Consider the following 14,216-nt stretch of genomic DNA (forward strand, 5'->3'; position numbering starts at 1 on the left):
TAACTGTGGAAAACTTTGCCTCTCATATTTCAAATATAACACACAGTTGTTGTTTTTTATTTCCCAGGTAGGTAACATCATTACAATTTATGAAACTTCATATACATATATATCAAACTATATTTCATGTAATATCTGAGTAAATTCAGAAGATAGTCTTCCCTGTATTTTTTAAATAAACAAATGCATTTTGCCTTCAACAACTTCTGAAGGAGCGTATGAACTCTAGGAGGGAAAAGTTTGTGCTGCCACCTGTCGGCGATATTATGTCTAGTTTGTCTTGTTAGTGATGGCGATATTGGTGTCTTGTCGATGCCTGTCTAATGTTAATGAGCAGTAGCAGACTTTGGCCTTGATTGACAGCTCGGACGTGTAACCTGCCTTCATTAGTCGGCTGTCGACATACACCGTACATTTCCAATAGACAAATTTTGTACTTTACACAACTTAACTATTTCCGGTATGCTTTCTGAAAGGAAAGAAGTACTTTATTTCGGTAACCATTGGTAAAATTACAGAATGGATATTTTAAGTGAGGAAAAGTGTTATCTTGTATATCTTTGTAGGTAATAACTTGGATTGATAACTAGGTCACCATTTAATCAAGCATCCTATCGGTATAAAGGTTATTTTTAGAGCTAAAGATAGAAGGTAACATAGTTGTGGTTAACCCTCTTTATATGTTGATTAAAACGCCCAAGATACATTCGAATGGTGATAGGATTGCGATTCCAGAGATGAAATAAAACATTTATACATCAAGAAACATTACCATACAGCCAGTGATTTTCGCGGGTCAAAATTTTCGCGATTTCAGTTGAAAACGAGAACAAATTTTAGCGGATTAAAATTTTTGAGATCTGACTTTAAAGACAACTAAGTTCAACTATTTCAAGGATGAAATGTTCGCGATGAAAGCATTGTGCCGCGAAATCGTGAAAATATCTCACGCGGAAGTAACCGGATAAATCAATTTTCGTGCGTTTGATGTCTTAGGACTCGGTAGTTACTGTTACGTTCGATTAAAAAAGAAAATGCGAAAAACAATCTCCGCGAAAAATATTTCAAACAGGTGCATCAATCTAGATCATGAAACTAAATCGTTTAGAAAAGTTCATTTAGCATGGAAACTTAAAAAAAATTGGAGTACAATTAATCAATGTTAGGTAATAATATTAAGTAATTAATTCCCCTTTTAGCTTTTGTACATCAACCGAAAAGAAATTTACTAAAATATAAAACAAAGGGATTTTCTTTCATTAGCAATGAAAGAAAAACGAACAGGAAACAACTCTGTATTTTTGTCTGAAGTTACTAGCAGACATTCATTTTCTCAGCACTGTTTAATTTGAAATATTGAAAACCAGATAATTTCTATAATTTCCTTTGTACATACCTCGCTTCCTGCCGCCAGATGGCGGGATCTTCCGCCTTCCGTTTTTGTTGTTTTTCCTTGTGGAATGTTGAGGATTATCAATAACACTATTATCCCCTACACTTAATGTCACTTGGGGGGCACCGTTACCTTTATGAGTGTTCCAGTTACCTCCCTTTGCGAGTTCTTCTTTCGCCACAGTTTCTATGATATGTCTTATTGTTGTCGGTTCTAACGTGTTATCAAAGCTTATCTTCTGTTTTCTTCTTGATTTCCTCCGTTTTGTGTTTTTATTCTTGTTTCTATTTCTTCTATTTTTCTGTCTCTCTGCTTTGGAATCTGTTAATAAAATTGAATTATGCTCTGTGTCTAAAGCATTTTGATTTAAGTCGTTCTTTCTTCCATTTTTTAACTTTTGTTTTCGTCGACGTTTAAATGGATTCTGACTCCCTGTGAGATGGTTATTGAATTGATGAACTGTCCGTGAGTAAAAATCTGTGAAGTTAGTTGAGCTGCCATCATGTTTTCTTCCTGTTGAGTTTGCCTCTTCATTCTGCAAGCAAAGAAAAATATATGAATTAAGACTTTTACTGAAAACCTTTGCTGTTTACAAAGTGATGTTCGTTGTATTATAACGTTTCATTTTGTGTGTTCCCTAAAATTAATCTATTAAATTAAAAACACCACAAATAAGCATGTAGATGACTGATGATTTGCAAACGTTTCACAATTTATAACCAATTTCGTTTATGGTCAGTGAATCAATGCTTTCATCCTAGAAAGTAAAACTAAAGCCGTATAAATGTTTGTATCATATACTTATGTAATATGATATGGTGCAAATCGTATTGGCAGCTGATGGACTAACAATTATGATATTTTTAATGAAACAGTATCAGAATAACGACTATGAAACAATGAATTGCTTCGTCTCTGAAGTCAGATAGGTTGCAGAATGAATGGTGTTCAATGACATACATTCCATTTAGACATACTATTGTCATAGCAGCAACATATCGTTTATATAAATGAACCTATGAGTAATTTAATGAAGTTTGTTATGAAGACATAGACATCCCAAACCGATATTTAATACAACCTCATACGTGGAACAACGCTTATTGGAGATTCTTTTATAAACTGAAAAATTTTAAGTTTATGAAAAACAACATTTAAATCTACAAGACAAGTCGTAACGATACAGTTTAAAGTGTTCGAAATCATGCTATGCTATTAAAAGGACGTCTGCCCATCTTAAAATTAGCATCATTCCTTAAAACAAAAAATGCACATGAGTCTTTTTGATACATCCTAATTTACTCCCGACCTCCCCAAGACATAAACATTTCCTTACACAAGTCGGATCCTTTGGAATTGTTTGTAATCAGATAGGGCAATTATTTCAAAAAATAAAAACAAAGTATGACAATGAGTATTTATAACGCATCAAAACGACATAACTCCGGATGATGATTAAATGAGTTAAAAGAGAAAATAATATCACAAAATGCCTGTGAGCATGTGTTTTGGGAAGCTGTGCCGATTTATGCTCCAGTTTTTCAGATTCGATAAATAACTAGGTGCATTCGTATAAACTACCGTTACACCTGAGCTCGCGGTATTTGATAACGATCGTCATTACCCGGCATAATTACAATTCTTCTGGTTATATTCACATTAAATTACCAACGAATGTACTCAGTGATTGTTATCTTTTTAATAAGAAACAGAATTGTATGATATTTATTTATTCATATGAACAAGTCTAAATGTTAAATTCCAAAACAATTTCCTACTTGTAAACACACCAGGGATACGTAATTGAAATATTTCGAATGATCGCATTTGACATGTAGTCAGTCTGTTTCTTTATGATTTTGATTAAACGTAATGAGTAGTACTATTTACAAATATTACATGATTCACAAACTATTCAACTAAAAATGGCATTGTAAAAAACCAGTAAATAGTTTAAGAGCAGGATACCAATATGTATCATATTATACCAGCGGTTGCTAATATCAAAGACAAAAACATTTAATCTGTTTTCATTAATGTTACAGTTTTACAAGTCTTTACAATCATTAAATGAAACCTTCGGATAACAGTGTCTGAAAACCTCAAACGTGATGACATGAATTGCGGACCACCTCGCAGATCGTGTTATCTCCCCAACAATCATTTCTCTAACATATACAGTGTTTTATGGTCGAGGTTATCGAAAAACATGAACAATTGTAGTTTTATGCTTCAAGACAAGGTGAGAGATGACGCGTACCTTTGGCTTCAAGCTGAGCTCACTGAATGACCCTCCTACCGATATCTGCACGTGCGTTTAACTTGCGCGCGTGCGATGGCTTTAACAGGGACACGAGCACAAAGGGCGATGATTGATAGGCTTCAATCCAACATACCGGCCATGTTTAGTGACTTTGTGGCCATTTCTTGCCAGTTAAAGACACGTTTCTAGATAATGATTTCAAAACTGTTTGTCAGTGTTGTTACAAATGAGTGGATGATAATCTCGTCAGTATAATAGATTGATTATCCGTGGAATCTCGTCTTAAGGGTATGGATAAAGACTTCATTATCCAGTAATTCATTTAACACAAGTTACAGTCATACATATACTAAACCATCGTGATATCGAAAGAACGCATTTGTACCATTACAGATAACCTATCAATTCTCTCGCGGCCAGGTTATACAAAATGATATCGTAATGTTATAAAATGCCTACACGTTTTTGTTTCCCACAAAACATATATAATTTATATATTTCCAATCTTTCTTTATTATTTATATTTTTTAATATACCATTTTGATTCAGCATTCATCTCAGTTACAGTTTTAATAATTTTACATATAATGTAATTTTGTTGATATGTGGTGATTATCTCAATAAAATCTGTGTTACATGATCAAAAAGTTAAAAAGTATGAAGGGAATATATTCTTCTTCGTGGAATGTGTGATAACTACCCGTGTTGGTTCTGTAGTGAAATTAAGATAGCCATCGTATAAAGTATACTTTAAGGAAGAATGTGCAGGTGTTTAAGTTTATTTATCATTCACTGTAAAAATAAATGACCCTTATTTAATCAAAACGCTCGCCACATTGATGTAGGTTCTCGTTGGCAAGCCACACAAGCATTTCTTGTTGTACCTCATTTGAAGTAGCACGCACTTGGCATCTGCATCGTTGTCGCGAATTCTCGAGTAAATCTCGTTAAACGTACGGTACAATACCTGGTTATATATCTAACCTATGTACTTTTCAGTGAAGCAATTATTTCGGATGTCGCACATTTTGGAGGAAACCTCGTTATTAAAATAGACCTGGTCTTCCTAGTTCTATAAGTAAATGTACTTTCTTGACAAGACATGTGCTGTGACGATGCTTTCGCGTTACATTGCCATTTCACTTACGCTCCAAGGGCTAAGTATTACAGTGATAAACCACATATTGAGAGAGAAACACTGTAAAAGTTAAGAGTGTAAAGTTTCCCGCATTAGACTGGAGACTCCCGAAATTTCAAGACTCAAATTTGGTATAAATGACAGACGTTTTCTCCAGCATATGAGAGAAAGTTACGAAAACGTCAGTCAGCTTTTACAGTAATTTACTTCTATCTTTCAGATTATTTATTCAAATAGTACTTTTTTACCTTTCAATTATATAATTATAACATTGATTTTTGTTGTAAGTAAACATCGATATGTATACATTGTACATAAATGTATATTATAAATTATTTGTAAAGCATCATTACTTAAATATGTACATATTAATGATACAATGATATCCAGTTTGGAGATATCCAGTTTGTCTGACCCTTGATGTAGTGTAAACGTACATATTTTAGCGGATGTAATATTTCAGTGCTCTCCGCGATATAAAATGGTTGCTCTTAAATAGTCTTGCACTAATGGCATATTTTATAAATAGTGAAAAGATGTTAATTCAATGTAACATTGACCTGTTAAAATTGAGGTCATTACTCTTTCATTCATCATAATTATATCCGACATATCTGGAAAGCAACTTCTTCGGTAGATTAAGGCAACATTTCTTCAATTTTAAACTTAGTATGTTCTTCATATATCCTCCCGAGTATAGCTTATAGAAAAATTGACTCTGACCTTTGAAATCATATGGGAGATAATGGGACGATGAATTTTGCGTGGGTAAAAATGGACAGCTATTATATCAATACCGAAGTACAAAAAAAATGTACACATTCAAACATTGACTATTATGATAAAAGTGCAACTTATAAAAAATAAAGGCAAATATACAGACCGAGAAAGTAGGATACAGTTATCTAATAAATATTCATATTGACAAGCTAAAATCAATTGATAATTGTATTTTGATATCTAGTGGAAATAATTGACATAATGATACAGCTACAGAAATGATTGCCGAATGTCAGATTGAGAACACTTTTATGCAGACGTCTATCAAGTATTGACCGACTATTCAAGAGAAATGCTCCATGCAAAGGGGACATCGTTGCAGTTCTATTTCGTTCAGGAGACATAACAATTTGAGAGAGTCTATTGTGTTATGTAAGTGCTCAAACGTAAGCGTTTGGACATCGGATTCAGCGGCGGTTGCCATCGAAAAAGACGCCATAAACCATTTGGAATAAATGATCTTTAATATTTTTCTTTAAAACAAATATAGATTATTGATCGCCTTGGATGTTAATTTTTCTCAATTCTTTATGTCATTCTCCAACAAGCTTCATACAAAATATCACAATAATTCCAGAGGTTGAAAAAGAGCGAAACATACAGCATAAACTGATATTGTTACAGAAATAACGCGTTGTAATGTACCGTGTATTACAGTAATAAGAAAGAAGAAGAATGATTCCTATTTCAGTGAAAAGTACACAATAAATCAGGAAGGGACAACAACGCCATGAACACGACTGGTGATGTACTAACCAGACCTAGACAACAAGTGGCTGAGTGATGTACAGCCGGAGTGTGCCTCCTCTCTCTTAGACCTGTAAACACAATGAACGTTACTCATCACCCAAACTACATTCAAGACGCGTATTCTTGGCTGTGTGGCGTTTTTATAACAAGGATACTGTAAATATTTATTCTTCTGTCCCACGTCGTGGCGAAATTTTCTTTACTTTTATAATACTGTACTCTAATGGCCCCGAGTTTTATACAGGTCTACTTGACCGCTGTGTTGAGTCATAGAAACATGCACGAGGACTAGCCAAACAGACAATACCATCTGATATTGTTATCATTAAAGCGGTACAATGCATGTGATTGGCATTGATAGAAATCAGCATCGATAGCCAGACCGGTGGTTAGTCTGTAATTTAGGGTGCCGCTGTATATTAATCCAACAGGAGACTGAATATGAAAAATTTACGCGGAATAATGTTTTTGTCTTTTCACGGGACATTGCTATGATCGCGAAAGTTTGATCCGCGAAATGTTGGACAACAGCTGAATCATATATATCCTTTAAGCCACATAGTGTAAAAAATTAACGACTACTTAATATAGTTTCCTCGTTTTTCATTGAAATCGCAAAAATAACCGGCTATACAATGTATTCAGGACGTTGAATAATAAAATCGAACTACCGTGAAACTTTATCATAATAAAATAATGGATACTTTGTAACCTAAAATCCTAACGGTCGTCGTAATCACATAAAGGTTTATTATGCTTATTTAAAGAAGATTTAAAACAAATAAAGCAAAACCAAAACAAAACAAAAAACAATCGTAAACAAACAAACGTGTAGTGTAAAATAACAAAAGATTGCTCACTGCTCCCTTTAATACTCTTTTTGGAAATAAAGGAAATAACATATTTCAAAGTTTTGTCGTAATACATGATAATCCGTTAATCATTGATGCATTAGACGGATCCATGTATGATGCCAGAGATATAAATAAAGAATGTGGCATGGGATTACCAATGCATGATACAATTTATTTTGAAGTAGTATTATTACGATAATCCATTATTTCAACATTGTTACCTTGGTTACAAAATATATTGCCTGTTCGAAATATTTCTGATTTAGATAATGAATCCTATTGAATTAATGTTATGAACAGTGGAGTACAACTGTAGTAGTATCAGAAAGTACAGATCTTGGGTAAATGGGAAAATACTGAGGTTAACCCCAAAACCAAGTGTTATCTGACGCGTTCTGGTGCAACGACTGTGTGCTATCTGGTATCGCCCCCAACACGCTCGCTTGCCTGTCGTTAAGAGGATAAACCCTTCTAGGGGATTGCCTACACATCAACATGTTGAGGCGACAGAACAACCCCCTCCCCCCCCCTTCTCCTGCCCCTCCCCTTATCGATAAAGACGATAACAATGACCAGGATATCGTAACGTATTATTCAACAATAGTCGATTTGGTAAAGGTGCAACAAATATCGACGACTTGATTTCATTCATCTTAGTGTTATTTATTTGAGGTTTGAAATTAAATTCATAAAGTAGTCTAGCCTATAATTAAAGTAATTAATTAGATACCCCCATGTATATAATATGGCACTGTTTTTGTTGCCTTATGAGTAAGAGTCTAGCCACTATCCTCTTTGAATACATTTCGTACACCATTCAACCACTTATGATGTTATTTAATGTTAAGTCATTCTTATTGGCTAAACAAAATCGAACATAATTATGTGAATCCGGAGCCTGTTGTTTGGATTATTGATTATATATGACATCTAGATTTTATTGGACTCCAATGTCATCGCGGTATTTGACAACGTCACATTGACAATATATTTTCATTCTTATTTCGCTTAATGAAATAAAACAATTTCGATGACTAAGTCAAGATAAATTAGGAAAGAATTTAATAATAGGCGTAGCCTACATCTAATTGATGTGTATGGTCATGTGGATTAAGTCAACAAAATCGTGTTGAAATTCTTTTTCTTTTATAATGCTGAAGAAATACCATTTTGTGGGTGTCGTGTTCATTGCTTGGGGTTTTACTTATCGTATAAGATATGTCAAAACGTCTTTATCACCGGGTTACTTGATATGATGTCATGCTTATCGGTGCGGTTTAACATATCGACTTTACAGCATTGGATAACTTAATGCCATTTTTATCATCGTCAAACTGGATTCCGCAGTTACATGAATAGCCTACTCATATTCTACACAGTGACATGGTCAATTTCTTATTTCTCCATTCCGATCTACGGCAACATTAGTGTTTACGAATGCATTTAAAAAAAATAAAAATGCATTGAATTGATCTCCACACTTCATGTTTTTATTTTCATAAATAAAATCGCAAAAGGTGTAAGGAATGTAAACTGATGGACTTCATGGATGTAAATCAATCCGGCTGATGATATTCTAACGCTATTTCTTCATATTAATATTCGGTATCCACGGGAGCTTGACAAGCTTACAAACGTTTGATTTAGAAGTTTTTGTCAATGTAATGACTGCTGACGTATACGTTAAAAAGTAGGCTAATGACTTCGTGCGTGTACTTTTACCACAACATACAAGAAGATCAGAAAGTGCCATCTGTATACAACCGAATCAAGATTGTTGTTTCCTTGAGTATTTTTCTTATTTTACTTCCGTTATAAATGTGCTTATCGTGTTTGTGTTAGCAACTCGATGCCATTAAGACAAAAACATGATATATGTATTGACTTTATTGGAAACCATGTTGGCAGGAGAAGTGAAGTAATATAACATCATAACGTTTGTTCTTTTGAAGCACCTGGATCCCAATGCAAGTATTTTGTATGCGTTCTGTCCTTTTTCTCTTTCGATATTGTTTTGGTATTTGGTTATTGCTTACACAGTTGAGGTTACAATGGTTCTGGTGAGGCACACTTAAAGTGTTCGTTAACCTTTTATGTAAAAAAAATAATAATGAAATACTTAATTCTGTATTACGAAGTAGATAACATTGTTAAAGTTGTATGGTCTATAACTTTCGCTCTTTTTGTCATAGTGAAAACTGTTTAAGTGTAATACATATTTTTCTCCGTCTGCCTGAGTTTTAAACTTTCTAATTTTACCACTTTTTATAAAATTGCAGCACTGGAAGTATCTTTAATTATAAAAGTAAAAACTCTTTTTAACGTGTACACGTGAAAAATAGGCTCGAAAGATGCCGAATCATTCCGAACTCTTCCGAACATCGTCGCGACAATCTCGAAGTAAAACGAGAGTTGTGAAACCAAGAGAAAACATCAACAATTTTTCATAAACAAAACATGTGGTCGACCTCATCAGACTCTATCTACAAAGAAAATAATGCTCGCACATTACTATATTTGATACACACAATATTTTACGGTAATGTGTAAATTGGATGTTTCAAATACTCTATCTGTGGACATATACCAGCATGATTTGTTCATATAAGCCAGAAGGAAAACGTAAACAAACACATATGCGCTTACGCTAGTTATCTGGCTCACCACGTGTAGGTCGTGTCGAACGTCAGTCACGTGATACGATTCGGTATCCGAAGTCACTGAACATGGCGGTGATTGAAGGCGCTTTATTCAAAACCAGGATTATATGATTCCTAGATTTCGGCTCTCTTTTAGGCCGACATATGCTTTTGGGGAGCTAAATCATCAAGTTACATTTCAATGTTTAAATATCAAATGTTTAAGTTACATATCGTTACAGTGAAATTAGCAGCAATACAACTTTAATGGTTAACAGGGACATAGTCATTCAGATTCCCCGCCAATGGAGATATCAAAGCTGAAGTAAGTTTGATTGTGTATGGAAAAAAAACCAGGAAAAAGGAAGTTGAGCTAAAGAATGATAGCGTATAATTAAGTAGAGCGGGGCTGCAATTGTTGAATCAGGTATACAGCCTTGACATTTATATTAGACTATATACACAAAGATGGGTGGAGTTTTGCAAAGTAACATTTACCATGATATTTTCAGCAATGTTTCCATGGTAACGGAAAAAGTGCAAAAAATGAAAACCTAAAAATAGCAAAAGGTACTACTAGACCATAAAAAGAATGTGTCTATGAAGTTTCATGGAAATATCTCTGCTGGTTTTAGAGTTATGCTCCGGAAATGAACCTGGTACAAAAATATGATATTTTCAATAGCAGCAATGTGTTTCCATGGTTACGGAAAAAGTTACAAAAAATGAAAACCTAAAAATAGCAAAAGGCACTACTAGACCATAAGAACAATGTGTCTATGAAGTTTCATGGAAATATCTCTGCTGGTTTTAGAGTTGTGCTCCGGAAACGATTCTTACACAAAAATCTGTCATTTTCAGCAATGTTTCCATGGTTCCAGAAAAAAGTACAAAAAGTGAAAACCTTAAAATAGCAAAAGGCACTACTAGACCATAAGACTAATGTGTCTATGGAGTTCCGTGCATACATCTCAACCGGTTTTCCAGTTATGCTGCGGAAACGAACCTGGTACAAAAAATGATATTTTCAGCAATGTTTCCATGGTTACGGAAAAAGTACAAAAAATGAAAACCTAAAAATAGCAAAAGGCACTACTAGAACATAAGACCAATGTGTGTATGAAGTTTCGTGGAAAAATCTCTTCTGGTTTTATAGTTATGCTCCGGAAACCATTCGTACGTACGGACGGACGGACGGACGAACGGACGGAACCCATTTGTATATCCCTCTCCAACTTCGTTGGGCGGGGGATAAAAATTACTAGAACTGTCGCCAGAGTGGACGACTAATACCCCCGCTACACAACTCCGTTAATAGGGGGCACTGCAGAACCCTATATAGTTTATTCAACTTCCCTTTATTTCAGGGTTCTGTGTACCAAATATTATCAAAATCTGTCGAGTAGTTTAGGAGTTCGCCGGACAAAGTTGTGTCTACAGACAGACAGACAAACGTACAACCCGATTCCAGTGTATACCTCCTTAACTTCGTTGCGTTGGTATAACGAATGTTAAGTTAGGATACCTTTAGTTTTTGTTTCATTTTGCGGTGTTTCTGTAATAAACTCCTTCGACAGATATGAACATTATAGATTGCATTGTATTTTTGTACAATCCCTGTGGATGGCAAGTGCTCGGCACTGCTGGTGAGTTTGTTATTACTAGTACCCTAGATTTATGATAACCTGCTAGTCAAATTGTAATTCAAATAGTTACATCATTCAGTAACTTATTCATAACGAAAACCTGAAGACTAATTATTCTTTTAAATCCTCCCATTCATAAGGTTGCTGGCATGCCGTAGATGCATTCAAAGTTTCAACACTTTTGACTTTTAATGTCACTTAATTGCTAGAGGGACGAAAAGCTGTATGATGGACTTGTAACGATGGTTTCAGATGCACCATATACACCAAATTTACAATGCTTCACTTGCAGATGCGTTGATGATTTTAGTATTTTTATACATGTTTTCTCCATTGGGCCAAGGTGAATGACATGTGCAGGATGTTATTATATGTATGCTTATCATAACAGTAAAATGTCTGTCCATATTTACTAAGATAACCATGTGTCTTTCCTGTCTCATTTGTGGATATGCATCCTAATCACATGGCCGGTTACAACTTCACACAAAGACATGCCTTCTTCAAGATCCTAATCATATCGTTAACTTTATAAAAGTGAACTTCAATACGCCATCAAAGGACGATGGTTATTTGTATGGCCATTTGTATGATAGCATGTGTGTGCTTGTACAGAGCAGGTCATCACGGTCTTTGTTAGTTTGTGTTACTCAGACAGGACACAGGCACCCGGAAGTAACTTTCGGCATGTCCGCCAGGAGGAAACCTGCCAGTTTCTATGGAATTATATAGCCTATGATAAACAGACGAATGTATCCTTTTGAGCCAGATATAATATAGCTTTGATGAGTAAGAAGAAAAGAACCTGTTGTGGGTATTTGATAAGGCTTGTCTGTCTAACACCAATCGTGTGACAAGATGGCGGGTGGTCTTGTCTAGAGGGGCGTGGTCTACTGAACACGTGAAATGGATGGCGAAACTTTATGTACTAATATTTTAACGGAACCTTCGATGAATAACTTAAGTGGATTTTGTTTTTCGCTCCTCATTTAGACGAGTCTCTTAGATAATACAATATTTAAAAAGGCACAATACTAATATATGTCAATTCAAACAAAACCAGTATTTATGTTTAATACACTTTATAACTAACACTGACATAAACGCCTTCACATTTGAAAGCGTTAAATTTGTTTTTATTGGTTATTACAAGGAATTTTCATGAAAGAGTAAAATACAATGCATAACATATTCACGAGAAAAAAAATCAGAAAGAAAAAAAAACTTTGTTTGAAATATAAAGCAGGATGGAATACTCTGGTAATTTATCATCTTTCGATACAACAGTTGTGAAATATCAATTCGTTCCAACGTGAATGATATCGGTATCATCAGGTATCAAAGGAGCAATCGCTACGATGTGTGGTGTTGATAGCCGCGTCTAGCCCCGACCATCTTCGTGATGCTTCTCAAATTACAAAATTATCTATTTACCTCTTTTTCACATTTTGTCACTTAAACATTTTTTATTTCATTTATCAAATCACATTTGTCTTTAGAGTTGTTTTTTTCTGTATGTTTGACTTCTATCAAAGTATTCGTATGATACGAGACTGACTATTAGGTCAGATCACACAAAAAACTGCAGCGTAACGAACCAAGAAACTTTGAAGCGATCAGATAATTTAATCAGGTCTAAGTTAAAGAAAACTTTAATACGTAAACCGATCCATGTTTATAAAACTTAAAGTTATAAAACCATAAACTTATATCGTAATATTATATTTGGCTATTTTGCCGGTCATTTATATCCAGACCGCTGGGGGTCGACAAATAGTCGTCGTACAACGTGAATGCAATGATTACCTCCCGCGCGCGGGACGCTACCAAAGGTTAAGCTTTCAGCACTTCAAAGGCATTCCGCGGTAAGTCTACATGGAACACATCGAACAGTCGATACTTGGCGAAAATTAACGCGCGAAAAAAGTGCATCGAGATATGAGGACGCGTGTCCTATCGGGGCTATCTACGGCTGGGTAGTGTAAGTATGTCTCCTTATCATAAGGATGTGGAGTCTTGGACAGGGCATCGAAATCATTAGTGGCAATATGATAAAGTTAGTCTATCAAGGTGTTAATTATACATTTATTGCTAAGGTCGTGCGCTGGAACTGTTAATGTGGGATATCTAGGACATGATAACATAATTCGGTTCTTCGTCCGACAGATACCACATAACCATCCATGTTCAGTGGTAGTGTGATGGGACATGATAGCATGCGATACGTAATTTGGTTCTTTGTCTGACATATGCCACATAACCATTCATGTTAAGTCGTGATGATCAGTAACCTCCATGTATAAAGAATGGTTTAATTACTGTACCGCCAGACAAATGTTGGTAAGATTTTTTCAACTCGTCTTCGCCGTACGATATACTTCGACGATAATGCAAACGTACATACTTTAATGTTTTTCGCAATTCCTGTTACTAAATCATGATCGTGCTTACATTGTTTTTCACCCTTGCGAAAATTCATTACATCATTCATCTTTATACATTTTAGCTAAATTTGCAAACGCGAAAATCAAATTCAAATACAGAAAGTGAAGTTGTTTAACTATCTATGGGCTTCAAAGCATATCAATAAGCTACAATAATTTGTCAAGCAAAGACCTAATCATTAAACATCACCATATTGCCAGCCCATGTAGAACGTTGAAATGGTAATATGTTGCTTTGTGCGAGTTTTACGCGAATGAATCAAGTGTGGTCTTAAGATTTGTGTTGCTTACAAAACGATCCGTCTCCAG

At 34.9% G+C, this 14,216-nt stretch overlaps 1 protein-coding gene across 1 annotated transcript in view; it reads right to left on the reverse strand.

Annotated features, from left to right (window-relative positions):
* The window catches only part of LOC138318133 (uncharacterized), a 34,477-nt gene that overhangs the window by 7,206 nt on the left and 13,055 nt on the right, over positions 1 to 14,216 (reverse strand). Inside the window, exon 3 of the mRNA XM_069260256.1 lies at positions 1,397 to 1,928. Coding sequence (XP_069116357.1) covers positions 1,397 to 1,928 — 532 coding nt within the window. The remainder of the gene's footprint in view (positions 1 to 1,396; positions 1,929 to 14,216) is intronic.

This window comes from Argopecten irradians, chromosome 3, assembly GCF_041381155.1.
Source record: "Argopecten irradians isolate NY chromosome 3, Ai_NY, whole genome shotgun sequence".
Taxonomy (NCBI): domain Eukaryota; kingdom Metazoa; phylum Mollusca; class Bivalvia; order Pectinida; family Pectinidae; genus Argopecten; species Argopecten irradians.